The 26,455-nt window shown below is 42.7% G+C and overlaps 1 protein-coding gene across 3 annotated transcripts in view; it reads left to right on the top strand.

Moving 5' to 3' along the window:
• cps1 (carbamoyl-phosphate synthase 1, mitochondrial) overlaps positions 1-26,455 on the top strand; it is a 97,584-nt gene that overhangs the window by 44,062 nt on the left and 27,067 nt on the right. For all 3 annotated transcript variants that reach the window (XR_015713146.1, XR_015713145.1, XM_087803446.1), the window contains 6 exons: positions 2,005-2,072; positions 7,687-7,762; positions 8,636-8,713; positions 15,714-15,821; positions 19,159-19,248; positions 19,405-19,575. Coding sequence is in view for 1 of the 3 variants with exons in the window: in XM_087803446.1 (XP_087659572.1) it covers positions 2,005-2,072; positions 7,687-7,762; positions 8,636-8,713; positions 15,714-15,821; positions 19,159-19,248; positions 19,405-19,575 (591 nt within the window). In the remaining 2 variants the exon portion in view is untranslated. The remainder of the gene's footprint in view (positions 1-2,004; positions 2,073-7,686; positions 7,763-8,635; positions 8,714-15,713; positions 15,822-19,158; positions 19,249-19,404; positions 19,576-26,455) is intronic.

Here is a 26,455-nt window from a genome sequence, read left to right on the forward strand (position 1 = left end):
TCAAGTGTTAGTTCCACCTCTGACTGACGCTAACACTGTTAGCCACGAGCTGTGGATGGATGTGATTCTCTTTAGAGTTTAAAACAAGTATTTTTTAAGTTGACAAACTGTGAAATCGCCTGCTGGTGACCTTGGCTCCCACAGGGGTTTGAGTGTCATCTACTGTAAAAGTGGGCTGGATTAGCATTAATAATTAATAATAAATAACACAAAACCAAAGGCATTTTTATTCTAACAGAACAATTTGGCTCAAATCTAAATGAGTTGATGATAATAACTCGACGAGAAAACATTCCAGAACGGTCTGTTTGCAGGAGCAGGACAACAAAGTCTTATCATAATAAATGTGGTGAGATGTTTGGGACCATGAGGATGGATGAGGATGGATGAGGATGGATGAGGATGGATGAGGATCATGAGGATGGATGAGGATGGATGAGGATCATGAGGATGGATGAAGATGGATGAGGATCATGAGGATGGATGAGGATGGATGAGGATCATGAGGATGGATGAGGATGGATGAGGATCATGAGGATGGATGAAGATGGATGAGGATCATGAGGATGGATGAAGATGGATGAGGATCATGAGGATGGATGAGGATGGATGAGGATCATGAGGATCATGAGGATGGATAAATATGGATGAGGATCATGAGGATTGATGAGGATGGATGAGGATCATGAGGATGGATGAGGATCATGAGGATGGACGAGCATGGATGAGGATGGATGAGCATGGATGAGGATCATGAGGATGGATGAGGATCATGAGGATGGACGAGCATGGATGAGGATGGATGAGCATGGATGAGGATCATGAGGATGGATGAGGATTGATGAGGATGGATGAGGATCATGAGGATGGATGAGCATGGATGAGCATGGATGAGGATGGATGAGGATGGATGAGGATCATGAGGATCATGAGGATCATCAGGATGGATAAAGATGGTTAAGGATGGATGAGGATCATGAGGATGGATGAGGATCATGAGGATGGATGAGGATGGATGAGGATCATGAGGATGGATGAGGATCATGAGGATGGATGAGGATCATGAGGATCATGAGGATCATCAGGATGGATAAAGATGGTTAAGGATGGATGAGGATCATGAGGATGGATGAGGATCATGAGGATGGATGAGGATGGATGAGGATCATGAGGATGGATGAGGATCATGAGGATCATGAGGATCATGAGGATCATGAGGATGGATGAGGATCATGAGGATGGATGAGGATGGATGAGGATCATGAGGATGGATGAGGATCATGAGGATCATGAGGATCATGAGGATCATGAGGATCATGAGGATCATGAGGATCATGAGGATGGATGAGATGGATGAGATGGATGAGGATCATGAGGATGGATGAGGATCATGAGGATCATGAGGATCATGAGGATGGATGAGGATGGATGAGGATCATGAGGATCATGAGGATCATGAGGATGGATGAGGATCATGAGGATCATGAGGATCATGAGGATCATGAGGATCTTGAGGATCATGAGGATCATGAGGATCATGAGGATCTTGAGGATCATGAGGATGGATGAGATACGTTTCTGGCTGATAAAAGTCTTTCTCCAGCACTTTTCCATGTCAGTTCTCGCGTGAACTTCACCAGGATTGTAGCTTTTGTGCCGTTTTATTATCCATGTTCTCGGCTGATGATTCGTGACAGCTTTTTGTGTATTTGATGTGAGTTGTGTACATGTTGTGTACATGTTGTGTACATGTTGTGTACATGTTGTGTACATGTTGTGTACATGTTGTGGTCGATGTGATTGATTTTTGTTTTTCTTTCCACCTCAAACTTTTCATTTAGTTCGATGATATAAATCCTTCACTCGTCTTAAGATCTGTTTTCTGCGTCACTGTTGCTGATGTTGAGTGTTTGTGTTGTTTCAAGTCCAGTTACACAACTTTAGACACAGTTACTCACACTTCCTGCTGACATGAGTGTGTTTTGTTACTTTTCTTCATCACAGGAAGATGCTTTTGCCTTCGCCAACCAGGTGGGATATCCATGTCTGCTGCGCCCGTCCTACGTCTTAAGGTGATTTGACTCTTTGTGTTGTTTTCTGAGCTGTGATTTATGTTGATTTATGTTGATTTATGTTGATTTATGTTGATTTAAGTTATGTTGACGTAACAAATGTGCGATTATTGTTGAGTCTGTCACTGGAAAATAACATTTAAACTGAAAAACCTTTAGTTTTATTGAGTCGTGAGAAAACTATTTAAATATTTAATAAACGTGTGTGTGAGGGAAGACGTGGACGCTTTGATTTCTATTCAAATCAACATCAAAATGTAATAAAATGACGTTTAAATCACGGATGTTGCGATTGAAGAAACAAGGAGCTCTTGCGCTGACTCTACAGTAGGGGGCGCCAGAAACAAAAGAGCCTTCAGGGAAGAAGTGTTACATTTTTATTGTATCTTAATATTGTTTTGGATTATATTAACCAAAAATAATAAAAAATAATAATAAAATATTGGTTCAAATGTTATGAGTGATGTTTGCTAATAATTGACATGAATATGGTGAATATTATTAAAATGTAATTGTCAAGTTGATAGTTTTATTCTTAAAGTTACATTTTTTTCCCAAAATAATATTTAGAATCGTGATGATCTTTTGCATGAAAGTGCGATGAAGTCAAGAAACTGTTGTCACAGGTTGTTGACTTCTCCTTCTTCTCCTTCTCCTCCTCCTCCTCCTCCTCCTCCTCCTCCTCCTCCTCCTCCTCCTCCTCCTCCTCCTCCTTCTGATTCTTCTCCTTCTTCTCCTTCTTCTCCTCCTCCTCCTTCTCCTTCTTCTTCTTCTCCTTCTTCTCCTCCTCCTCCTTCTCCTTCTCCTCCTTCTCCTCCTCCTTCTCCTTCTCCCCCTCCTTCTCCTCCTCCCCCTCCTCCTCCTTCTCCTTCTTCTTCTTCTTCTTCTCCTTCTTCTCCTCCTCCTCCTTCTCCTTCTTCTTCTTCTTCTTCTCCTTCTTCTCCTCCTCCTCCTTCTCCTTCTTCTTCTTCTCCTTCTTCTCCTCCTCCTCCTTCTCCTTCTCCTCCTCCTTCTCCTCCTCCCCCTTCTCCTTCTTCTTCTTCTTCTTCTCCTTCTTCTCCTCCTCCTCCTTCTCCTTCTTCTTCTCCTCCTCCTTCTCCTTCTCCTCCTCCTCCTCCTCCTCCTCCTCCTCCTCCTCCTCCTCCTCCTCCTCCTTCTTCTCCACCACCACCGTGAAAGTGTTAATTAACTTTGAGCACAAACGCTGAGACTCTCGTGAAACAACACGAGCCTTAAATCTCTTTTAATGACCAACTTTCTCTTGAGCCTGAAGTGCTTTACGACCTAAATAGCTTCTTCTTCTTCTCCTTCTTCTTCTTCTCCTTCTTCCTCCTTCGCTCCTTTGCTTCCAGACCTGGTTCCCAGTGGCATCAGTGATGCAACAGCCAGATAATGAGTGTTTTGAATGATCATGTGAAGCTTTGTATGTTTTCTGTTCTTCTCCTCTGTTCCTGTTCCTCTCTTCTCCTCCTGTTCTTCTCTCTTCTCCTCCTGTTCCTCTCTCTTCTCCTCCTGTTCCTCTCTCTTCTCCTCCTGTTTTTATCTCTTCTTCTATTCCTCTCTTCTCCTCCTGTTCCTCTCTCTTCTCCTCCTGTTCCTCTCTCTTCTCCTCCTGTTCCTCTCTCTTCTCCTCCTGTTCCTCTCTCTCCTCCTCCTGTTCCTCTCTCTTCTTCTATTCCTCTCTTCTCCTCCTGTTCCTCTCTCTCCTCCTCCTGTTCCTCTCTTCTCCTCCTGTTCCTCTCTCTCCTCCTCCTGTTCCTCTCTTTCCTCCTCCTGTTCCTCTCTCTTCTCCTCCTGTTCTTCTCTCTTCTCCTCCTGTTCTTCTCTCTTCTCCTCCTGTTCCTCTCTCTTCTCCTCTGTTCCTGTTCCTCTCTCTTCTCCTCCTGTTCTTCTCTCTTCTCCTCCTGTTCCTCTCTCTTCTCCTCCTGTTCCTCTCTCTTCTCCTCCTGTTCTTCTCTCTTCTCCTCCTGTTCCTCTCTCTTCTCCTCTGTTCCTGTTCCTCTCTCTTCTCCTCCTGTTCTTCTCTCTTCTCCTCCTGTTCCTCTCTCTTCTCCTCCTGTTCCTCTCTCTTCTCCTCCTGTTCCTCTCTCTTCTCCTCCTGTTCCTCTCTCTTCTCCTCCTGTTCCTCTCTCTTCTCCTCCTGTTCCTCTCTCTTCTTCTATTCCTCTCTTCTCCTCCTGTTCCTCTCTCTTCTTCTATTCCTCTCTTCTCCTCCTGTTCCTCTCTCTTCTCCCCCTGTTCCTCTCTCCTCCTCCCGTTCCTTTCTCTTCTTCTATTCCTCTCTTCTCCTACTGTTCCTCTCTTCTCCTGTAGCCCTCCATCTCCTCACTCACTCGCTCCTCTCTGCTCCTCCTGTTCCTCTCTCTTCTCCTCCTGTATCCCTCCATCTCCTCACTCGCTCGCTCCTCTCTGCTCCTCCTGTTCCTCTCTCTTCTCCTCCTGTATCCCTCCATCTCCTCACTCACTCGCTCCTCTCTGCTCCTCCTGTTCCTCTCTCTTCTCCTCCTGTATCCCTCCATCTCCTCACTCACTCGCTCCTCTCTGCTCCTCCTGTTCCTCTCTCTTCTCCTCCTGTATCCCTCCATCTCCTCACTCACTCGCTCCTCTCTGCTCCTCCTGTTCCTCTCTCTTCTCCTCCTGTAGCCTTCCATCTCCTCACTCACTCACTCACTCACTCACTCACTCGCTCCTCTCTGCTCCTCCTGTTCCTCTCTCTTCTCCTCCTGTATCCCTCCATCTCCTCACTCACTCGCTCCTCTCTGCTCCTCCTGTTCCTCTCTCTCCTCCTCCTGTATCCCTCCATCTCCTCACTCACTCGCTCCTCTCTGCTCCTCCTGTTCCTCTCTCTTCTCCTCCTGTATCCCTCCATCTCCTCACTCACTCGCTCCTCTCTTCTCCTCCTGTTCCTCTCTTCTCCTGTAGCCCTCCATCTCCTCACTCACTCACTCCTCTCTGCTCCTCCTGTTCCTCTCTCTTCTCCTCCTGTAGCCCTCCATCTCCTCACTCACTCGCTCCTCTCTGCTCCTCCTGTTCCTCTCTTCTCCTGTAGCCCTCCATCTCCTCACTCACTCACTCCTCTCTGCTCCTCCTGTTCCTCTCTCTTCTCCTCCTGTATCCCTCCATCTCCTCACTCACTCGCTCCTCTCTGCTCCTCCTGTTCCTCTCTCTTCTCCTCCTGTATCCCTCCATCTCCTCACTCACTCGCTCCTCTCTGCTCCTCCTGTTCCTCTCTCTTCTCCTCCTGTAGCCCTCCATCTCCTCACTCACTCGCTCCTCTCTGCTCCTCCTGTTCCTCTCTCTTCTCCTCCTGTAGCCCTCCATCTCCTCACTCGCTCGCTCCTCTCTGCTCCTCCTGTTCCTCTCTCTTCTCCTCCTGTATCCCTCCATCTCCTCACTCACTCGCTCCTCTCTGCTCCTCCTGTTCCTCTCTCTTCTCCTCCTGTAGCCCTCCATCTCCTCACTCACTCGCTCCTCTCTGCTCCTCCTGTTCCTCTCTCTTCTCCTCCTGTAGCCCTCCATCTCCTCACTCACTCGCTCCTCTCTGCTCCTCCTGTTCCTCTCTCTTCTCCTCCTGTAGCCCTCCATCTCCTCACTCGCTCGCTCCTCTCTGCTCCTCCTGTTCCTCTCTCTTCTCCTCCTGTATCCCTCCATCTCCTCACTCACTCACTCACTCGCTCGCTCCTCTCTGCTCCTCCTGTTCCTCTCTCTTCTCCTCCTGTAGCCCTCCATCTCCTCACTCGCTCGCTCCTCTCTGCTCCTCCTGTTCCTCTCTCTTCTCCTCCTGTAGCCCTCCATCTCCTCACTCACTCGCTCCTCTCTGCTCCTCCTGTTCCTCTCTCTTCTCCTCCTGTATCCCTCCATCTCCTCACTCGCTCGCTCCTCTCTGCTCCTCCTGTTCCTCTCTCTTCTCCTCCTGTATCCCTCCATCTCCTCACTCACTCGCTCCTCTCTGCTCCTCCTGTTCCTCTCTCTTCTCCTCCTGTAGCCTTCCATCTCCTCACTCACTCGCTCCTCTCTGCTCCTCCTGTTCCTCTCTCTTCTCCTCCTGTAGCCCTCCATCTCCTCACTCACTCGCTCCTCTCTGCTCCTCCTGTTCCTCTCTCTTCTCCTCCTGTAGCCTTCCATCTCCTCACTCACTCGCTCCTCTCTGCTCCTCCTGTTCCTCTCTCTTCTCCTCCTGTATCCCTCCATCTCCTCACTCACTCGCTCCTCTCTGCTCCTCCTGTTCCTCTCTCTTCTCCTCCTGTAGCCTTCCATATCCTCACTCACTCGCTCCTCTCTGCTCCTCCTGTTCCTCTCTCTTCTCCTCCTGTAGCCCTCCATCTCCTCACTCACTCGCTCCTCTCTGCTCCTCCTGTTCCTCTCTCTTCTCCTCCTGTAGCCCTCCATCTCCTCACTCGCTCGCTCCTCTCTGCTCCTCCTGTTCCTCTCTCTTCTCCTCCTGTAGCCCTCCATCTCCTCACTCACTCACTCACTCACTCACTCACTCACTCACTCACTCACTCACTCACTCACTCACTCACTCACTCACTCACTCACTCACTCACTCACTCGCTCCTCTCTGCTCCTCCTGTTCCTCTCTCTTCTCCTCCTGTAGCCCTCCATCTCCTCACTCACTCACTCACTCACTCACTCACTCACTCACTCACTCACTCACTCACTCACTCACTCACTCACTCACTCACTCACTCACTCGCTCCTCTCTGCTCCTCCTGTTCCTCTCTCTTCTCCTCCTGTAGCCCTCCATCTCCTCACTCGCTCGCTCCTCTCTGCTCCTCCTGTTCCTCTCTCTTCTCCTCCTGTAGCCCTCCATCTCCTCACTCGCTCGCTCCTCTCTGCTCCTCCTGTTCCTCTCTCTTCTCCTCCTGTAGCCCTCCATCTCCTCACTCACTCACTCACTCACTCGCTCGCTCCTCTCTGCTCCTCCTGTTCCTCTCTCTTCTCCTCCTGTAGCCCTCCATCTCCTCACTCGCTCGCTCCTCTCTGCTCCTCCTGTTCCTCTCTCTTCTCCTCCTGTAGCCCTCCATCTCCTCACTCGCTCGCTCCTCTCTGCTCCTCCTGTTCCTCTCTCTTCTCCTCCTGTAGCCCTCCATCTCCTCACTCACTCGCTCCTCTCTGCTCCTCCTGTTCCTCTCTCTTCTCCTCCTGTAGCCCTCCATCTCCTCACTCACTCGCTCCTCTCTGCTCCTCCTGTTCCTCTCTCTTCTCCTCCTGTAGCCCTCCATCTCCTCACTCACTCGCTCCTCTCTTCTCCTCCTGTATCCCTCCATCTCCTCACTCGCTCGCTCCTCTCTGCTCCTCCTGTTCCTCTCTCTTCTCCTCCTGTAGCCCTCCATCTCCTCACTCGCTCGCTCCTCTCTCTTCTCCTCCTGTATCCCTCCATCTCCTCACTCACTCGCTCCTCTCTGCTCCTCCTGTTCCTCTCTCTTCTCCTCCTGTAGCCCTCCATCTCCTCACTCACTCACTCCTCTCTGCTCCTCCTGTTCCTCTCTCTTCTCCTCCTGTAGCCCTCCATCTCCTCACTCGCTCGCTCCTCTCTGCTCCTCCTGTTCCTCTCTCTTCTCCTCCTGTAGCCCTCCATCTCCTCACTCACTCGCTCCTCTCTGCTCCTCAGCGGCTCGGCCATGAACGTCGTGTACGGAGAAGAAGAGATGAAGCGTTTCCTGGAGGAAGCCACTCAGGTGTCACAGGTGAGACGGTGAACATCATCTGAACCAGAACTTAGAGGAGCGACGCCTTCATCTGAAGATCATCACAAGTGTCTTCATTGTTGGACTTTCAACAGGAATATTGATGGAATAGAATTTGTTATAACATTTTTAATTATTTTTATTATTATTGTTGTTATTATTTTATTGAAATGTTGTTTTTTAAGCATTACATTTAATATTTGAATTCTATATTTAGTTATTAAAATCTGACTTATTATTTGTATTTATCAAATACAAAGGTTTAGTATCTTAAAAGTTAATTATTAAGAGTGAAAAAAGATTGAATAAAAAACAATATAAAATGTTGGTATAATAGTAACAGGAACTATTTGTATTTTTAATGAATGCATTATATTTTGTATTTGGAAAATATATTTCTTATAATTAAAAAATAATAATAGAATTTAGAAATATATATATAGACAAACTTTATGGATCTATCTATATTTCTATATTCTATTTTTTTTAATTAATATTCTTAAATTATAAATGCATAGAATAGAAATAGACAAAATAATTTATTTAGAAAATAATCCAATTATATGATTTCAATTATTAAAAAAAACAACAATTCAACCTTTCATTTTACAAATCATTAAATTAAATCATATTAAAATATCAATTCATACCTTAAAACATTTCAATATAAAACATTCAAAGTTTTAACATTGTTAGATGAATATGATGTCACTGATATACTTCCAAAAATATAGTCTTTATCTTGTTGGTTTGTGAAGAGTTAAGTTAAGTTAAGTGAAACGTATAATATCCAGCGAATCTCAACTTTTTAATGACAAAACACTGTTTTCTCTTCGTCATCATCACTCGTTCAACATTGAACTTCTTCTCCAGGAACATCCAGTCGTCATCACCAAGTTCATCCGCGGAGCGAGAGAAGTCGAGGTCGACGCAGTGGCCAAGAATGGAAAAGTAAGAACAAAACACACACACTTGTGTGTGACACATGTTGTGAGTCGCACATGTTGAGAGTCGCACATGTTGTGAGTCGCACATGTTGTGGGTCGCACGTGTTGTGAGTCGCACGTGTTGTGAGTCGCACATGTTGTGAGTCGCCCATGTTGTGAGTCGCACATGTTGTGAGTCGCACATGTTGAGAGTCGCCCATGTTGTGAGTCGCACATGTTGTGAGTCGCACATGTTGAGAGTCGCCCATGTTGTGAGTCGCACATGTTGTGAGTCGCACATGTTGTGAGTCACACATGTTGTGTGTGACACATGTTGTGAGTCGCACATGTTGTGAGTCGCACATGTTGTGAGTCGCACATGTTGAGAGTCGCCCATGTTGTGAGTCGCACATGTTGTGAGTCGCACATGTTGTGAGTCACACATGTTGTGTGTGACACATGTTGTGAGTCGCACATGTTGTGAGTCACACATGTTGTGTGTGACACATGTTGTGAGTCGCACATGTTGTGTGTGACACATGTTGTGAGTCGCACATGTTGTGAGTCGCACATGTTGTGAGTCGCACATGTTGTGAGTCGCACATGTTGTGAGTCGCACATGTTGTGAGTCGCACATGTTGTGAGTCGCACATGTTGTGAGTCGCACATGTTGTCAGTCGCACATGTTGTGAGTCGCACATGTTGTGAGTCGCACATGTTGTCAGTCGCACATGTTGTCAGTCGCACATGTTGTGAGTCGCACATGTTGTGAGTCGCACATGCTGTGAGTCGCACATGCTGTGAGTCGCACATGTTGTGAGTCGCACATGTTGTGAGTCGCACATGTTGTGAGTCGCACATGTTGTGAGTCGCACATGTTGTGTGTGACACATGTTGTGAGTCGCACATGTTGTGAGTCGCACGTGTTGTGAGTCGCACGTGTTGTGAGTCGCACGTGTTGTGAGTCGCACATGTTGTGAGTCGCACATGTTGTCAGTCGCAACATGTTGTCAGTCGCACATGTTGTGAGTCGCACATGTTGTGAGTCGCACATGTTGTGAGTCGCACATGTTGTGAGTCGCACATGTTGTGAGTCGCACATGTTGTGAGTCGCACATGTTGTGAGTCGCACATGTTGTGAGTCGCACATGTTGTGAGTCACAACATGTTGTGAGTCGCACATGTTGTGAGTCACAACATGTTGTGAGTCGCACATGTTGTGAGTCGCACATGTTGTGTGTGACACATGTTGTGAGTCGCACATGTTGTGTGTGACACATGTTGTGAGTCACACATGTTGTGTGTGACACATGTTGTGAGTCGCACATGTTGTGAGTCGCACATGTTGTGAGTCGCACATGTTGTGAGTCGCACATGTTGCGAGTCGCACATGTTGCGAGTCGCACATGTTGCGAGTCGCACATGTTGCGAGTCGCACATGTTGCGAGTCGCACATGTTGCGAGTCGCACATGTTGCGAGTCGCACATGTTGCGAGTCGCACATGTTGCGAGTCGCACATGTTGCGAGTCGCACATGTTGTGAGTCGCACATGTTGTGCTCAGTTCTCTGGTTAAAAGTGTAAATCAAACACATGAAAAAGATCGTATCATATTAATCAAAATCGTTTATCTTGGAATTAAATCCATCTTATGATGGACGACCGTAGTGTTATTTAGCTTTGGTTTCCATTCTGACATGTTGTATATATTCCATGATCCTCTGTGAGTGAGTACGTCTGTTCACTGGGGTAGAAGGACTGGAGTTTTATTAAAATAAAACTTCTCATCTCGGCTGCAAACACATCACGGCGCTGTCAGATCACATCTAATGGACACACGAGGTATTTTCTTTCTGCTTTGAAACCAAACGTTTCCTTCTGAAGCTACAGATGTTAACTCGACGCGAGCAGCATCAGAGGAACTCAAACGTGTGTTTCAAGTCACTTCCATTTGTAGGAAAACAATTCAAAGTATCGTCGACACTCTGCAGCAAACGTTGCTCAATATAATCCAAGACGAGCACAGAGTTCTTGCCTTGAAATACCTCTGAAGACTGAGATTGAACACGTTTGTTCTTGGCTCCCCCTAGTGTTGAGAAAGTACGATTTAAACGTCGTGAAAACAGAGAAACGTTTCCCGTCTTCTCTTACCGGACACGAGCGCTTTAGCCGTTTTGGAAATGAATGCAACCCCCGTCTCTGGCTCACTGTAGCAGGTTGGTGACGCGACTGATACGAACATGTTGGTTGATGACAGAAGTTTTGAGGATCAGTTACGATGGTTTACTTGACGTCACGTGATTATTTAGACGCGTGTGTTTTTGTTTCGACTAAAAACATTGATTTGTTTAGAAACTCGTGTCTAAACTCGAATCGGACCCACTTGACCGTTGACTCTGATCCGAAGCATAAGAATCGTGGCCTCATAGATGAAGTTAAAGAAAAGCGATAATTTAAGTCGACACTCTGCAGCAAACGTTGCTCAATATAATCCAAGACGAGCACAGAGTTCTTGCCTTAAAATACCTTTGAAGACTGAGATTGAACACGTTTGTTCTTGGCTCCCCCTAGTGTTGAGAAAGTACGATTTAAACGTCGTGAAAACAGAGAAACGTTTCCCGTCTTCTCTTACCGGACACGAGCGCTTTAGCCGTTATGGAAATGAATGCAAGCCCCGTCTCTGGCTCACTGTAGCAGGTTGGTGACGCAACTGATACGAACATGTTGGTTGATGACAGAAGTTTTGAGGATCAGTTACGATGGTTTACTTGACGTCACGTGGCTTTTAGATTTAGATGCCTGTGTTTTTGTTTCGACTAAAAACATTGATTTGTTTAGAAACTCGTGTCTAAACTCGAATCGGACCCACTTGACCGTTGACTCTGATCCGAAGTAGAAGAATCGTGGCCTCATAGATGAAGTTAAAGAAAAGCGATAATTTAAGTCGACACTCTGCAGCAAACGTTGCTCAATATAATCCAAGACGACCACAGAGTTCTTGCCTTAAAATACCTTTGAAGACTGAGATTGAACACGTTTGTTCTTGGCTCCCCCTAGTGTTGAGAAAGTACGATTAAAATGTCGTGAAAACAGAGAAACGTTTCCCGTCTTCTCTTACCAGACACGAGCGCTTTAGCCGTTTTGGAAATGAATGCAAGCCCCGTCTCTGGCTCACTGTAGCAGTTTGGTGACGCGACTGATACGAACATGTTGGTTGATGACAGAAGTTTTGAGGATCAGTTACGATGGTTTACTTGACGTCACGTGATTATTTAGACGTGTTTTTTTGTTTCGACTAAAAACATTGATTTGTTTCGAAACACGTGTCTAAACTCAAATCGGACCCACTTGACCGTTGACTCTGATCCGAAGCAGAAGAATCGTGGCCTCATGGATGAAGTTAAAGAAAAGTGATAATTTAAGTCGACACTCTGCAGCAAACGTTGCTCAATATAATCCAAGACGAGCACAGAGTTCTTGCCTTAAAATACCTTTGAAGACTGAGATTGAACACGTTTTTTCTTGGCTCCCCCTAGTGTTGAGAAAGTACGATTTAAATGTCGTGAAAACAGAGAAACGTTTCCCGTCTTCTCTTACTGGACACGAGTGCTTTAGCCGTTATGGAAATGAATGCAAGCCCCATCTCTGGCTCACTGTAGCAGTTTGGTGACGCGACTGATACGAACATGTTGGTTGATGACAGAAGTTTTGAGGATCAGTTACGAAGGTTTACTTGACGTCACGTGGCTTTTACATTTAGATGCGTGTGTTTTTGTTTCGACTAAAAACATTGATTTGTTTCGAAACACGTGTCTAAACTCGAATCGGACCCACTTGACCGTTGACTCTGATCCGAAGCAGAAGAATCGTGGCCTCATAGATGAAGTTAAAGAAAAGCGATAATTTAAGTCGACACTCTGCAGCAAACGTTGCTCAATATAATCCAAGACGAGCACAGAGTTCTTGCCTTAAAATACCTTTGAAGACTGAGATTGAACACGTTTGTTCTTGGCTCCCCCTAGTGTTGAGAAAGTACGATTTAAATGTCGTGAAAACAGAGAAACGTTTCCCGTCTTCTCTTACCGGACACTAGCGCTTTAGCCGTTATAGAAATGAATGCAAGCCCCGTCTCTCGCCCACTGTATCAGTTTGGTGACGCGACTGATACGAACATGTTGGTTGATGACAGAAGTTTTGAGGATCAGTTACGACGGTTTACTTGACGTCAGAATTTAAACACAATCAATAAAGTTCTACCTAAACGTGGCTCTTACATTTAGATGATTGTGTTTTTGTTAAGACTAAAAACATTGATTTGTTTCGAAACATGTGTCTAAACTCGAATCGGACCCACTTGACCGTTGACTCTGATCCGAAGCAGAAGAATCGTCATCTCATGGATGAAGTTAAAGAAAAGCGATAATTTAAGTCGACACTCTGCAGCAAACGTTGCTCAATATAATCCAAGACGAGCACAGAGTTCTTGCCTTGAAATACCTTTGAAGACTGAGATTGAACACGTTTGTTCTTGGCTCCCCCTAGTGTTGAGAAAGTACGATTAAACGTCGTGAAAACAGAGAAACGTTTCCCGTCTTCTCTTACCGGACACGAGCGCTTTAGCCGTTATAGAAATGAATGCAAGCCCCGTCTCTCGCCCACTGTAGCAGTTTGGTGACGCGACTGATACGAACATGTTGGTTGATGAGCGAAGGTTTTGAGGATCAGTTACGATGGTTTACTTGACGTCACGTGATTATTTAGACGTGTGTGTTTTTGTTTCGAAACTCGTGTCTAAACTCAAATCGGACCCACTTGACCGTTGACTCTGATCCGAAGCAGAAGAATCGTGGCCTCATAGATGAAGTTAAAGAAAAGCGATAATTTAAGTCGACACTCTGCAGCAAACGTTGCTCAATATAATCCAAGACGACCACAGAGTTCTTGCCTTAAAATACCTTTGAAGACTGAGATTGAACACGTTTGTTCTTGGCTCCCCCTAGTGTTGAGAAAGTACGATTAAACGTCGTGAAAACAGAGAAACGTTTCCCGTCTTCTCTTACCGGACACGAGCGCTTTAGCCGTTTTGGAAATGAATGCAACCCCCGTCTCTGGCTCACTGTAGCAGTTTGGTGACGCGACTGATACGAACATGTTGGTTGATGACAGAAGTTTTGAGGACTAGTTACGATGGTTTACTTGACGTCACGTGATTATTTAGACGTGTGTGTTTTTGTTTCGACTAAAAACACTGATTTCATTAGAAACGCGTATCTAAACTCAAATCGGACCCACTTGACCGTTGACTCTGATCCGAAGCAGAAGAATCGTGGCCTCATGGAGATGAAGTTAAAGAGAAGCCATTATTTAAGTCGACACTCGTACAATCGCTCGACAGTTTAGTTGGACTCTGGGCTCCAGAATCCTCTTCTTCATCCAACATGTAGCATCTTTAAAAATGTCAGAGTGTTCAAGTGTTCCTGTGAAGGTGAACAGAAGGTAATTTCCCTTCCGCGAGTCTCTTTGTTCCGCGGAGTCATTACGACGAGGCGGCGCTAGATTCTCTCCCCGAATAAGACGAGCTCCTTTATCTTCTCCGCCGTATTAACAAGCCGGCCGTCGGTTGAATAGCAATGATTGTGCGGCGCCGTCAGCGTGGACTGCACACGTGGGCGCCAGATAATGCCTATTAATTACGAGCTCTATCTGAGGAGCGCTAATGAATGCTGTTAGCGCCCGTTTAAATGAGCTAATGACACGGAGGCTCGTTGACGGAGACAAACTCACACAGTGTTTTGGCGACTGCGGGTGAGAAGCTCTGACTTGTTCTTCCGGCGCCGCTGATCGGACGCTCGTGCGGCGCCGCCGAGCTGGTCGTACGATCGCTCAAGAACACACTCCAACTGCAGACCAACAAAAGTGAACAAAGTGTAGAAACACGCGTGTCGGTTCACGAGGTTCATGCTTTGAAGGACTTTGTCAGTTTTATTTTCAGAAGCAGCTTTTTTTAAAACCTTCTCTTGAAAAGACTTTCTTGTTAAGATGCTGTTAAGATAAGATTCTTAATTATCACAGTTATTAACTGCTTTGGTTCTGATTTTAATTAAAACAAGTGCCAACAGTTATGAGTCATGTGATCCTTGTCGTGAACACAGAAGCTGGTCTCGTGTTCTGGTCTCATGTGTTCTGGTCTCATGTGTTCTGGTCTCATGTGTTCTGGTCTTAGGTGTTCTGGTCTTAGGTGTTCTGGTCTCTGCAGGTTCTGGTCTCATGTGTTCTGGTCTTAGGTGTTCTGGTCTTGTGTGTTCTGGTCTCCTGTGTTCTGGTCTCATGTGTTCTGGTCTCATGTGTTCTGGTCTCATGTGTTCTGGTCTCTTTAGGTTCTGGTCTCATGTGTTCTGGTCTCTGCAGGTTCTGGTCTCATGTGTTCTGGTCTCTGCAGGTTCTGGTCTCATGTGTTCTGGTCTCTGCAGGTTCTGGTCTCATGTGTTCTGGTCTCTTTAGGTTCTGGTCTCATGTGTTCTGGTCTCTTTAGGTTCTGGTCTCGTGTGTTCTGGTCTCTTTAGGTTCTGGTCTCATGTGTTCTGGTCTCTGCAGGTTCTGGTCTCATGTGTTCTGGTCTCTGCAGGTTCTGGTCTCATGTGTTCTGGTCTCTGCAGGTTCTGGTCTCATGTGTTCTGGTCTCATGTGTTCTGGTCTCATGTGTTCTGGTCTCATGTGTTCTGGTCTCTGCAGGTTCTGGTCTCATGTGTTCTGGTCTCTGCAGGTTCTGGTCTCATGTGTTCTGGTCTCGTTTGTTCTGGTCTCTGCAGGTTCTGGTCTCGTTTGTTCTGGTCTCTGCAGGTTCTGGTCTCATGTGTTCTGGTCTCTGCAGGTTCTGGTCTCATGTGTTCTGGTCTCTTTAGGTTCTGGTCTCATGTGTTCTGGTCTCTGCAGGTTCTGGTGTCATGTGTTCTGGTCTCTGCAGGTTCTGGTGTCATGTGTTCTGGTCTCTGCAGGTTCTGGTCTCATGTGTTCTGGTCTCTGCAGGTTCTGGTCCATGCCATCACGGAGCACGTGGAAGACGCCGGCGTTCACTCCGGAGACGCAACGCTGATGCTTCCGACCCAGAGCATCAGTCAAGGTTCCCTGGAGAAGGTCAGAGTTCACTCTGTTGTTTCTGTTTGTTTCTCACCTTCACATGAAAACACTTTCCTTAGAAAAGATCAGTCTGATCTCGAAGTGCCTTTCTTGACCTCTGACCTCAGGGTATTTGGAAGAGGAACAAAGAAAACATCTGAAAAAATAGTTTCTTTGTGTATTTTTAATGAAATAAAACATCCTCAGTTTCTCTAACTATTGGTTCATATGAATGAAGAAAAACTAAAACCATTCATTTATATACAAAACATAACAAAAACACTTATATTAAAAAAAAGTAAAACACTTTTAATTTAGGACCACATTTTATTCTTAAGTAAAAAAAGATCTCCATATATTTCATCATGTATGACTATATATCAACACACAACATGTATACAATACTTAAATATCTACAAAGACGTATAATTTACATGTAAAACTATTTTTGTTGAATCAGTTAAATAAAAAAACTGCAGTTACAGTTCAATGAATACATTTATTAACAACAACAAAAACATTTTAAATGTCCTTTTGATTCTTGAGTTTATAGCCCAAGTATTTCTACGCAGATATTTATGAAAATACATCTTATATAAACTCCTATATCAACAAACAACATGTATCCACTACATACTTATAATACACTTCTATATAGACATAAGTACAATTATACTACATGCATATCTATATACAAAGAAAATGGTACTAAATAAATATCATAATATAAGACAAATAAAATAAAAAATAATACTTGAGACATACAGTTATAAATATACAACTACACTGAATAACATGCACGTCTATAAAGACATGAAACTATATACATAGATGTATTAAGATATGTAGATATGAATGTCAAATTGTATAATATACTTATCCATGTAATACAAAATAAAATATATATATATATATATATATATATATATAATCAATACAAAATAAAATATATATATATATACTGTATATATAATTTTATTTTGTATTACATGGATAAGCATATACACGCATATAGTATATGCTTATCCATGTAATACAAAATAAAATTATATAATATATATATATATATATATATACATATATATATATATATATATATATATATATATATATATATATTATTTTGTATTGATTAGAAAGATGGAACTTTATTGATCCCTCAGGAGATGTATCAAGCAGATACCCACATAAATAAGTACACAATAAATACACAATATTCCTGTAAATGAACAGTCAAGTGTGTTTCTACTACTAAACCTGTGTAGGTTTGTTTTGCTTCCAATAAGTGTTTGATTGTGACGACGTTAATAATTATATAATAACAGTGTTCTGAGGACAAACATTAACACCAGACGAGCCTGAAAACAACATTTATATTCTTTTATTTTCCTCTACTGTGACCTGATGAGAACCTGCTGAAGTCGAACACATTCAAGGTCACGTGAAGCTTCTCAAACCTGCTCCACAGCAGCAAACAAACACTCACAGATGTACCTTCGGATGTCACCGGGTCCACTTGAACACGGGGGCCTCCTGCTGTGAGACCCCCGTGTTCCGCCAGCAGTGACTCCCACTGAGATCCACCTCGGAGCAGGTCCTGGACTCGTGACACGTGTTCTCTGTAATAACTGTCGAGTGTTGATGTTGATTTTCTCTCCGGTTCGACCGCACGAGGTTTAAATCATTAGCTTCACAAATCCTGTGGAGCTCGAGACAGAATTGACGCTAAACTCAACGATTACTTTTGAAAACAATCAATAAAATCCTAATGAATGAGGATCGAACTGGAATTCATGACACGTTCTTATCAACCTGTTTAATTATGTAATAGTTTAACTGCATTTTATTTAATGACTCTCAGGAAAAGTGTGAAGATGTTTTATTTAATATAAATTAGCAAAGAATTGTGGCTAAAAAAAAAGTTATTTTTATTTACTGATGTCAATTTTAAAAGTTAAAGCCTTATTTTAATTTAAAATGTAATTTATTTATTTAACTGAACAGACCTTTATTGATGGACTAGATATTAGATTAGAGCAGATTATACTAGATATATTATTCATCTAGAACGTCTTGTACTTACTAGATGTTTAAAAAAACACTTCAAAAATAAATATTATTTTCTCTAGTTCATCTTCCTTAAAAAATGCTCTGGATTATTTATTTTAGAAGTTCAGCTACTGACGAGTGTGAGGAAATTAATATAAATATATAAATATCAAAGATATTTTGTTTTACATTTCTAATTAATTGTGTTTGAAATGAAAAAAAATGTTTTTTTTATTTACAATCAAAATGCAATATATATTCATATTTGTTCATTTTTGTGTTGCCAAAAAAAGTCCGGCCTCTAGATGGCAGCAGTCATTAGGTCCCATGCAGTAATAGAATAAAATCCTGCGAGATCCTGGCGATGACTGAGGACGAGAGGATACAGTGAAGTCCAGCAGCTTTTAAAAGCTGGTGTTTGGACATATTTTGAGTTCAATTCAATCAGAGAATGAAACGATAACAAGATGTCACTCAAAGTTCAGTTTTTCTTTCTGTAAATTGTTCAGAAAGTGAAAGTGAATCTAAATACAAAGTATCGAACTGTATCGTGAGATTAATGTATCACTGAAGCCTCGCGATGAATCTTTTCGCGTGTAAAAACCCAGAAGTTGATGAAGAGAAACGTGAAAATGTTCGAGTGGATTCGACACTGTTTGTTTCACCCGTTTAAAAAGTGAAATTTGTGTTTAATGATTTTTATTTAAGTTGAAGATTCAAGATGTGTTTTGTCTCCGTAGTGGGAGGTTAGTTTAGGTAGAACTTTATTGATCTGAAATGTTTTTTTTCCAATTAGACACAGCAATGCAGCAATTTTTCATAAAAATAAAATAAGAACAAAGAGAAATGAAGAGAAAGAACAAGATGATACAATCTAAGTCTAAAGATAAAGAACAAGAACAAAGAGAAATAAAGAGAAAGAACAAGATGATACAATCTGGGTCTAAAGATAAAGATAAAGAACAAAGAGAAAGAACAAGATGATACAATCTAAGTCTAAAGATAGAGAACAAGAACAAAGAGAAATAAAGAGAAAGAACAAGATGATACAATCTAAGTCTAAAGCTAAAGAACAAGAACAAAGAGAAATAAAGAGAAAGAACAAGATGTTACAATCTAAGTCTAAAGATAAAGAACAAGAACAAAGAGAAATAAAGAGAAAGAACAAGATGATACAATCTTGGTCTAAAGATAAAGATAAAGAACATAAAGAACATGAAGAACATGAACTAACTTCTGATTAAAACAGAAGATGAATAAAGGATGCGAGTGAACAACATGTGATTCATTTGATTCTTGTTTCCAGGTCAAGATCGCCACCCGGAAAATAGCTCAAGCCTTCGAGATTTCGGGGCCATTTAACACCCAGTTCCTGGTCAAAGGCAACGACGTGATGGTGGGTAAAGTTCACCTGCTGAAGGATGGACTGACATTTCACACCCGAGCGACTCTGTTGGGTTCCTTCAGTCGCTCCAGACGCACAAATGTGTTCACGCCTCACCGACGGAATCGTTTGAGAATCTGTGACTTTTAAGCAAATGTCGTCTCACAGGTGATCGAGTGTAACCTGCGAGCCTCGCGCTCCTTCCCCTTCGTGTCCAAGACCATCGGCGTGGACTTCATCAACGTGGCCACCAAAGTGATGGTGGGCGAGCCGGTGGACGAGGCCAGTCTGCCCTCGCTGGACCGACCCATCATCCCCGTCGACTACGTGGGAATCAAGGTATGAAAAATAACACTTATACTCTGGAGCGACTTATGTGTGAAAAACACATTATTAGCAGTATATCATTTCACATGTTATTTTCACACTAAACCACAAGAGGGCGCTCTAGGCCTGTGTTGATCATTTCCACGTAGAAGAGGAAGCATCTTCTACCTCCGGAGTTAGTTAGTTGTTTAAAAGTGACACGAGGATGAAGAGTTATTTGGAGTTACACGGATGGTTTGGTAAACTTGTTAGTTATTGATGCTATAGTTCTCTGAATAACTCTTCATATGTTATGTTAACATACCAGGTTCTCACTTCATGTAACGTAACATTATTCTGTTGTTGCCTCTAGTTTTATTTTAACTTGTCTTTCAAGATCACATGTCTGTTCTTGGATTTTATCAAATCAATTTCCCCCAAAAATGCGACTTATACTCCAGTGCGACTTATATATGTTTTTTCTTCTTTATTATGCATTTTATGGCGACTTGTGCTCCGGAGACACTTATAGTCCGGAGAATACGGTATATTTAATAAACCAATAACACAAATAAATGTAATATGTTTAAGTTAAGCTCAGTTAAAGTCAGAGCAAACCAAACACATTTGACAGGAACATTTCTATAATGTTCTGAAACATTTTCAGTTTTTATAAATCTGGTCACAAGAGAGCGTTGATGAGGTTCATGGTGTGAACGAACCCCTTCAACTGTTGCCGTACATTATGAGTTCAGAGCAGTGATTTCGTTCTGAAAACCACGCTTTTAATGAAATCCTACAAAACGTGAACCATTTATATTTCATTTGTTTGAAGGTCAACACATTTATTTGAACTCAACATTGGAGGTCGACCCTCTCAGTAACCGTGACCTCAAAATGCTTTGCCGCCCAGCTGACCGATCAAAGCTGCCCATTGTTTGACTTCGCAACGTATACGTAGTATATAGTATAGAGTTTAATTACAGTCTGAATGCAGGTTGATACGATATATTTAAATATGTAGTACTGTACTTACTTACTTACTTACTTACTTACTTACTTACTTACTTACTTACTTACTTACTTACTTACTTACTTACTTACCGTGGACCAAAAAGATCGTGGAATATATGTAAAGTTACCACTTTATTAAAAAGTTTTAAGAAATATGACAGGATAATGATATATATATATATATATATATATAGAAGTCTTTTTTATATTTAAGATCGACTTTAATCTGGTAATAAAGAATTTTCGTCTGAATTTAACCTTGTAATAATTGTATTTTATACGACTTTAATCTCATTATAAATGTATTTTCTACGACTTTAACCTCTTCATAAATTTATTTTATACGACTTTAATCTGGTAATAAATGTATTTTATACAACTTGTATCTCGTAATTAAGTATATTCCTCTGACTGTATTCTCATAGTAAAGTATTTTTCCTCTGAAATCAATCTCATAATAAAATTTTCCTACAACTTTAACCTTCTAATAAAGTATTTTACCAAGACTTTAATTTCATAATAAAGTACTTTCCTACAACTTTAATCTCATAATAAAATATTTTCCTACAACTTTAATCTCATAATAAAGTATTTTACTATGACTTTTATCTCATAATAACGTATTTTACTATGACTTTAATCTCATAATAAAGTATTTTACTATGACTTTTATCTCATAATAAAGTATTTTATATTACTTTAATCTCTTAATAAATGTATTTTCCTACAACTTTGATCTTGTAATAAAGTAAAGGTTAAAACAAAGAGTAATAGTCAAGCAAAAAGTGTGTAATACTCGTCGTGTCCTAGTGTTTGAAGCTCAGATGATGATTCTTTGTGACAATAATTCATTTTATTGTTCAATTCGATGCAACAGAAGGTTCTATTGAATCTCGTGAAACAATGGAGTCATGGAGTCATTAAACTTTCACCTCTGACGTAGCATCACTATTGTCGTGAAGACGTGCTAATAGTCGTCAGATTCTTCTGGTGTCACTCGAGCAGGATCACGTTACAAAGACGGCAATTACCTCCTCGTGGTCCTGAGCCTGTCGGGGCTGCAGTGGTCTTGGCTGCACACACCGAGTGTTTATGTGTCGCCAGCTGTTGCGAAGCTTCTTTCCTCCTAAAGTCATTTCTGCCTCTAATTACAATAGAGCTGCTGTAACAATGGCTGTAGTCTGCAGCCAGTCAGGCAGCTTTAATCCCACTCTCTCCTCTCTGCCTCCTCAACTTTTCAATTTCTGCTGGCGGCGCTGGAGAGGAATATTAACGGCAGCTTTGAATACTGAGAGTGTTTACTGGAGGTCCGTGAAGCCTCACCTGTCTCAGGTGGACGTGATTGAAAACCTACAAAAATCATTTTTTAATTTGCTTCATCTGCTCACGAGCGAGAGACGTTCTCATGGATTCTGCTTCATCTGGTCGCGTCCAGGCTCTCCTTCATTTGCAGCAGCGTTGTTTCTCTGCACTAACAAGCCCCCGCTGGGTCGTTTGTGTCCGAGTAGCAACTCGTAGCAACAATAACGCTCTTGTATTTATGAGTCACCGCCAAGAACGGCGTTTGAGTCGAGCGTTCTGCTGCTTCCTCGCTGATCCCCGGAGAAGTTTATCCACGGAATCATCTCCATGTTTGGATGTTCATGTGCATCAGTGTTAATGATACAAACTCATGTTTGCTCTTCACCGACCGTTGATCCAAAATATACCAATTATATCAATCAAAAATATACTAATTATATGAATCCAAAATATTCCAATTATATCAATCGAAAATATACTAATTATATGAATCCAAAATATTCCAATTATATCAATCGAAAATATACTAATTATATGAATCCAAAATATATGAGTAATTAATCGAAAATATTTAATAATATTAGAATGTAATATTTAATAAAATAAAATATGCGAATTATATGAATCGAAAATATACTAATTATATGAATCGAAAATATACCAATTATATTAATAATGAATAGTTTCATGTTATAGTGTGTGTGAATGGTTGTCCTGGCATCCTGTCCAGGGTGTCCTCGTCTCTCGACCCCGGGAAGCTCCTGAGAGGGTTGATGAACTCAATTGGGGTCAAAGGTTGAACAAAATATAGATTTAGTGAAAACATTTAAAAAAAATAGCCTGATTGTTTTATTATTAGTCTCTGTATAATCTCTGACATGGATAATTATATAAATATATCATCTTAGCTTTAAATCTGACCTTGTTATAGCTAATCATGAACATAAACATATTTGATTTATTTTTGCTCCCTATTGTCTATTTTTATTTTTTCTATATTGTTGTAAGGAAAGTTTATTCTACCTGATGTCGATTTAGGTTTTAATGCGACCTAATACTTTAGCTCCAATACTCTGGTCTAGAAAGGTGCTTTAGAAATGACTGTTACTTACTTACCTTATGGTTTAGTTAGTTTAGTTCTGTGTTAATCTTTGTATCCTTTTAAGATCTTTGTGTTTTCATTCTTTGCCCCGGAGATAACACAGTGGTTAAAAAAGAAGAAGTCATCATACATGTATATAAAGTGTTAAATTCAATCGTTCAATATTCTGACGACACTGAGCGCGAATCCCATCGAGTGACCGTGACGAGGAATGAACTTTATTCTAACGGGCAGAAACCTCGAGCAGAGCGAGACTCGCTGTGACTCCTGCTGCTAACATTTGTATCATTTATTCTGACATAAAACGTCTCTGTTGTTCGACAAGAAATACATTGTCTTCCTGGACGAGAGTTAAACTAAAGTTTGTTGTTGTAACTACAGTAATTGAGCTCGTCATCCACCGAATAATCGTCTCTCGCAGAAACTCTCCTCCGCTGACGACACCCAGAGTCGCCACAATGTTTCTGCTTCATTCATTTCCTTGTCGGCTGGAGCTCGTCTGGCGCCTCCAGATAAAATTGTCCTCGTCGTGGAGCTTCTCGTTTCCTGCGTCTCCGAGGAGGAGGCGGTCAGCGAGGGGCCGGTCGGTCGGCGAGGGATGAGTCCAGCCAATCAGAGGAGCGACTGTTAGCACCGAGGCCGCCGAGCTTCTGCGCCGCCACGCCTCGAGTGCCGTTCCACGTCGTCGCCGCCGCCCAGTCACGCCGGCGCGGCGTCGCAGGAGCTCATGGTCCCGCGTCACTCATTTCCAGCTTTTCTCCAGCAGCCTCTTTATCATCTTGCCATTAAGACTGTCCTCCCAGTACGAGCTGGTCCTGGTGCCGTCGACTCGTCGGTCAAACATCCTTCGAGCAAACATGACGACACGGACTCGTTTCTGCAGCATCCACTGAAGCTAACGGCCAATTATGAGCCGTCTGTGAACACGAACACTCATCGCCGTTTATTACCATTAAGAACCCGTCGACTTCCTGTTATTGTTTTCATATCTTCTCCAGTTATGTCTCACATCACAGGATCCTCTCGTCAGTGTTTCCTGAGGCTGTTGCACCGTTATTAGGAATCAACAAATGACATCTTTAGTGTTACTGGAGTGGAAGGAAGGAGGGAGGAAGAAGGAAGGAAGGAAGGAGGGAGGAAGAAGGAAGGAAGAAGGGAGGAAGAAGGAAGGAAGGAAGGAAGGAAGGAAGGAAGAAGGGAGGAAGAAGGAAGGAAGGAGGGAGGAAGGAGGGAGGAAGAAGGGAGGAAGAAGGAAGGAAGGAGGGAGGAAGGAGGGAGGAAGGAGGGAGGAAGAAGGAAGGATGGAGGGAGGAAGAAGGGAGGATGGAGGGAGGAAGAAGGGAGGAAGGAGGGAGGAAGAAGGGAGGAAGAAGGAAGGAGGGAGGGAGGAAGAAGGGAGGAAGAAGGGAGGAAGGAGGGAGGAAGAAGGAAGGAAGGAGGGAGGAAGAAGGAAGGAAGAAGGGAGGAAGAAGGGAGGAAGGAGGGAGGAAGAAGGGAGGAGGGAGGGAGGAAGAAGGAAGGAGGGAGGGAGGAAGAAGGGAGGAAGAAGGAAGGAAGGAGGGAGGAAGAAGGGAGGAAGGAGGGAGGATGGAGGGAGGAAGAAGGGAGGAAGAAGGAAGGAAGGAGGGAGGAAGAAGGGAGGATGGAGGGAGGAAGAAGGGAGGAAGGAGGGAGGAAGAAGGGAGGAAGAAGGAAGGAGGGAGGGAGGAAGAAGGGAGGAAGAAGGAAGGAAGGAGGGAGGAAGAAGGGAGGAAGGAGGGAGGAAGAAGGAAGGAAGAAGGGAGGAAGAAGGAAGGAAGGAGGGAGGAAGAAGGGAGGATGGAGGGAGGAAGGAGGGAGGAAGAAGGGAGGAAGGAGGAAGAAGGGAGGGAGGAAGAAGGGAGGAAGGAGGGAGGAAGAAGGAAGGAAGGAAGGAGGGAGGAAGAAGGAAGGAAGAAGGGAGGAAGAAGGGAGGGAGGAAGGAGGGAGGAAGAAGGGAGGAGGGAGGGAGGAAGAAGGAAGGAAGGAGGGAGGGAGGGAGGAAGAAGGAAGGAAGGAGGGAGGAAGGAGGGAGGAAGGAAGGAAGGAAGGAAGGAAGGAAGTTTGGTTTTCCAATTCCCAGCAGACGATTAATTCCCAAGTGCAAATAAAAGAACAAAGTGCAAAGGAGAACAAAGTGCAAATATAAAGAACAGGGATCAAATGGAAAAAGAAAAGGATACAAAGATTAACATAGAATTACATCATCTTTTCACTTCTGCCTTCAATGTCCCTGAGTCTATGAGTGTTGCATCTTGGGAAGAGCATTCATCCTGCATCTGCTCACCGAGTACCTGGCGTTGCCCGGGTTACCAAACTGTTTTCATCCTTTTTTTGGCCTTTGTGGACGAGGAAGGTATAAAGTAGGAAGTGTCAGGGTTTTGTTCTAATGTAACTGATCGTCAACAAACAGCAGATCTACCGTCAGTTCAAAGGTCAGCGACTCCAGGACCTTCAGTCCATAATTACAATCAAACGCTTCTGAAAAGCAGAAAATCTCTTTGGCATTTTGGGGAAAATGTTTTCACTGACGGAGACAAAGAGTCGATCGACCTCTAGCTACCTCAAGGTCACAGTGTGACCCGAAGGGTAACCATTAGTTAGTTTAACGACTGAAATAACTGAATGTATTTTATTATGGATGAGACATAAACTCATCTAGTTCATCACGTTATTGATTTTATTGAACGCGGTGATGAAAATCAATTAGAATTAAATCATAGAATAGAAAAATAAAGTTGACATAAAATGAGCAAAGAAAAGATGAGAAAACATCAAATAAATATATTCAAGTTAAAGCCTCTTTTATTTTACAATGTTTTAATACTTTAGAGTTTTTCTTCAACGTTGTTGCGACAGGAGAGACTTAAGGGTTTGCGTTTGTAATTTGGATATTGTGTAATTTTTGTCATTTTCAGCCAATATCAATTTTCAGTTCAAGGTTAAGTTGGTACTTCTCATATATATTTCTTGCTCAAAACCAAGCATGAAGCAATATTAGTCACGACTTTAAATAGAATCTTTACACAATCTGTACCACCATTAATTTTTGAAGTTAGTTATCTGCGAGAAAATGAACCTTTAATTTTCATCTTTTTCAACAACCCTCTCAGTAACGGTGACCTGAACATCTCATAATGCTTTGCCGCCCAGTCGACCAATCAAGGCTTTGAATGACTTTTGAGCAACATGAGATGTGATAGTGTAGTAACAAGTATATATGTGAAGTATTGTCCAGTACTTGACTCTGGTGTTGTGATAGTGTAGTAACAAGTATATATGTGAAGTATTGTCCAGTACTTCACTCTGGTGTTGTGATAGTGTAGTAACAAGTATATATGTGTAGTATTGTCCAGTACTTGACTCTGGTGTTGTGATAGTGTAGTAACAAGTATATATGTGAAGTATTGTCCAGTACTTGACTCTGGTGTTGTGATAGTGTAGTAACAAGTATATATGTGTAGTATTGTCCAGTAC

This window comes from Callionymus lyra, chromosome 12 (genome assembly GCF_982586985.1).
Source record: "Callionymus lyra chromosome 12, fCalLyr1.hap1.1, whole genome shotgun sequence".
Lineage (NCBI taxonomy): Eukaryota > Metazoa > Chordata > Actinopteri > Syngnathiformes > Callionymidae > Callionymus > Callionymus lyra.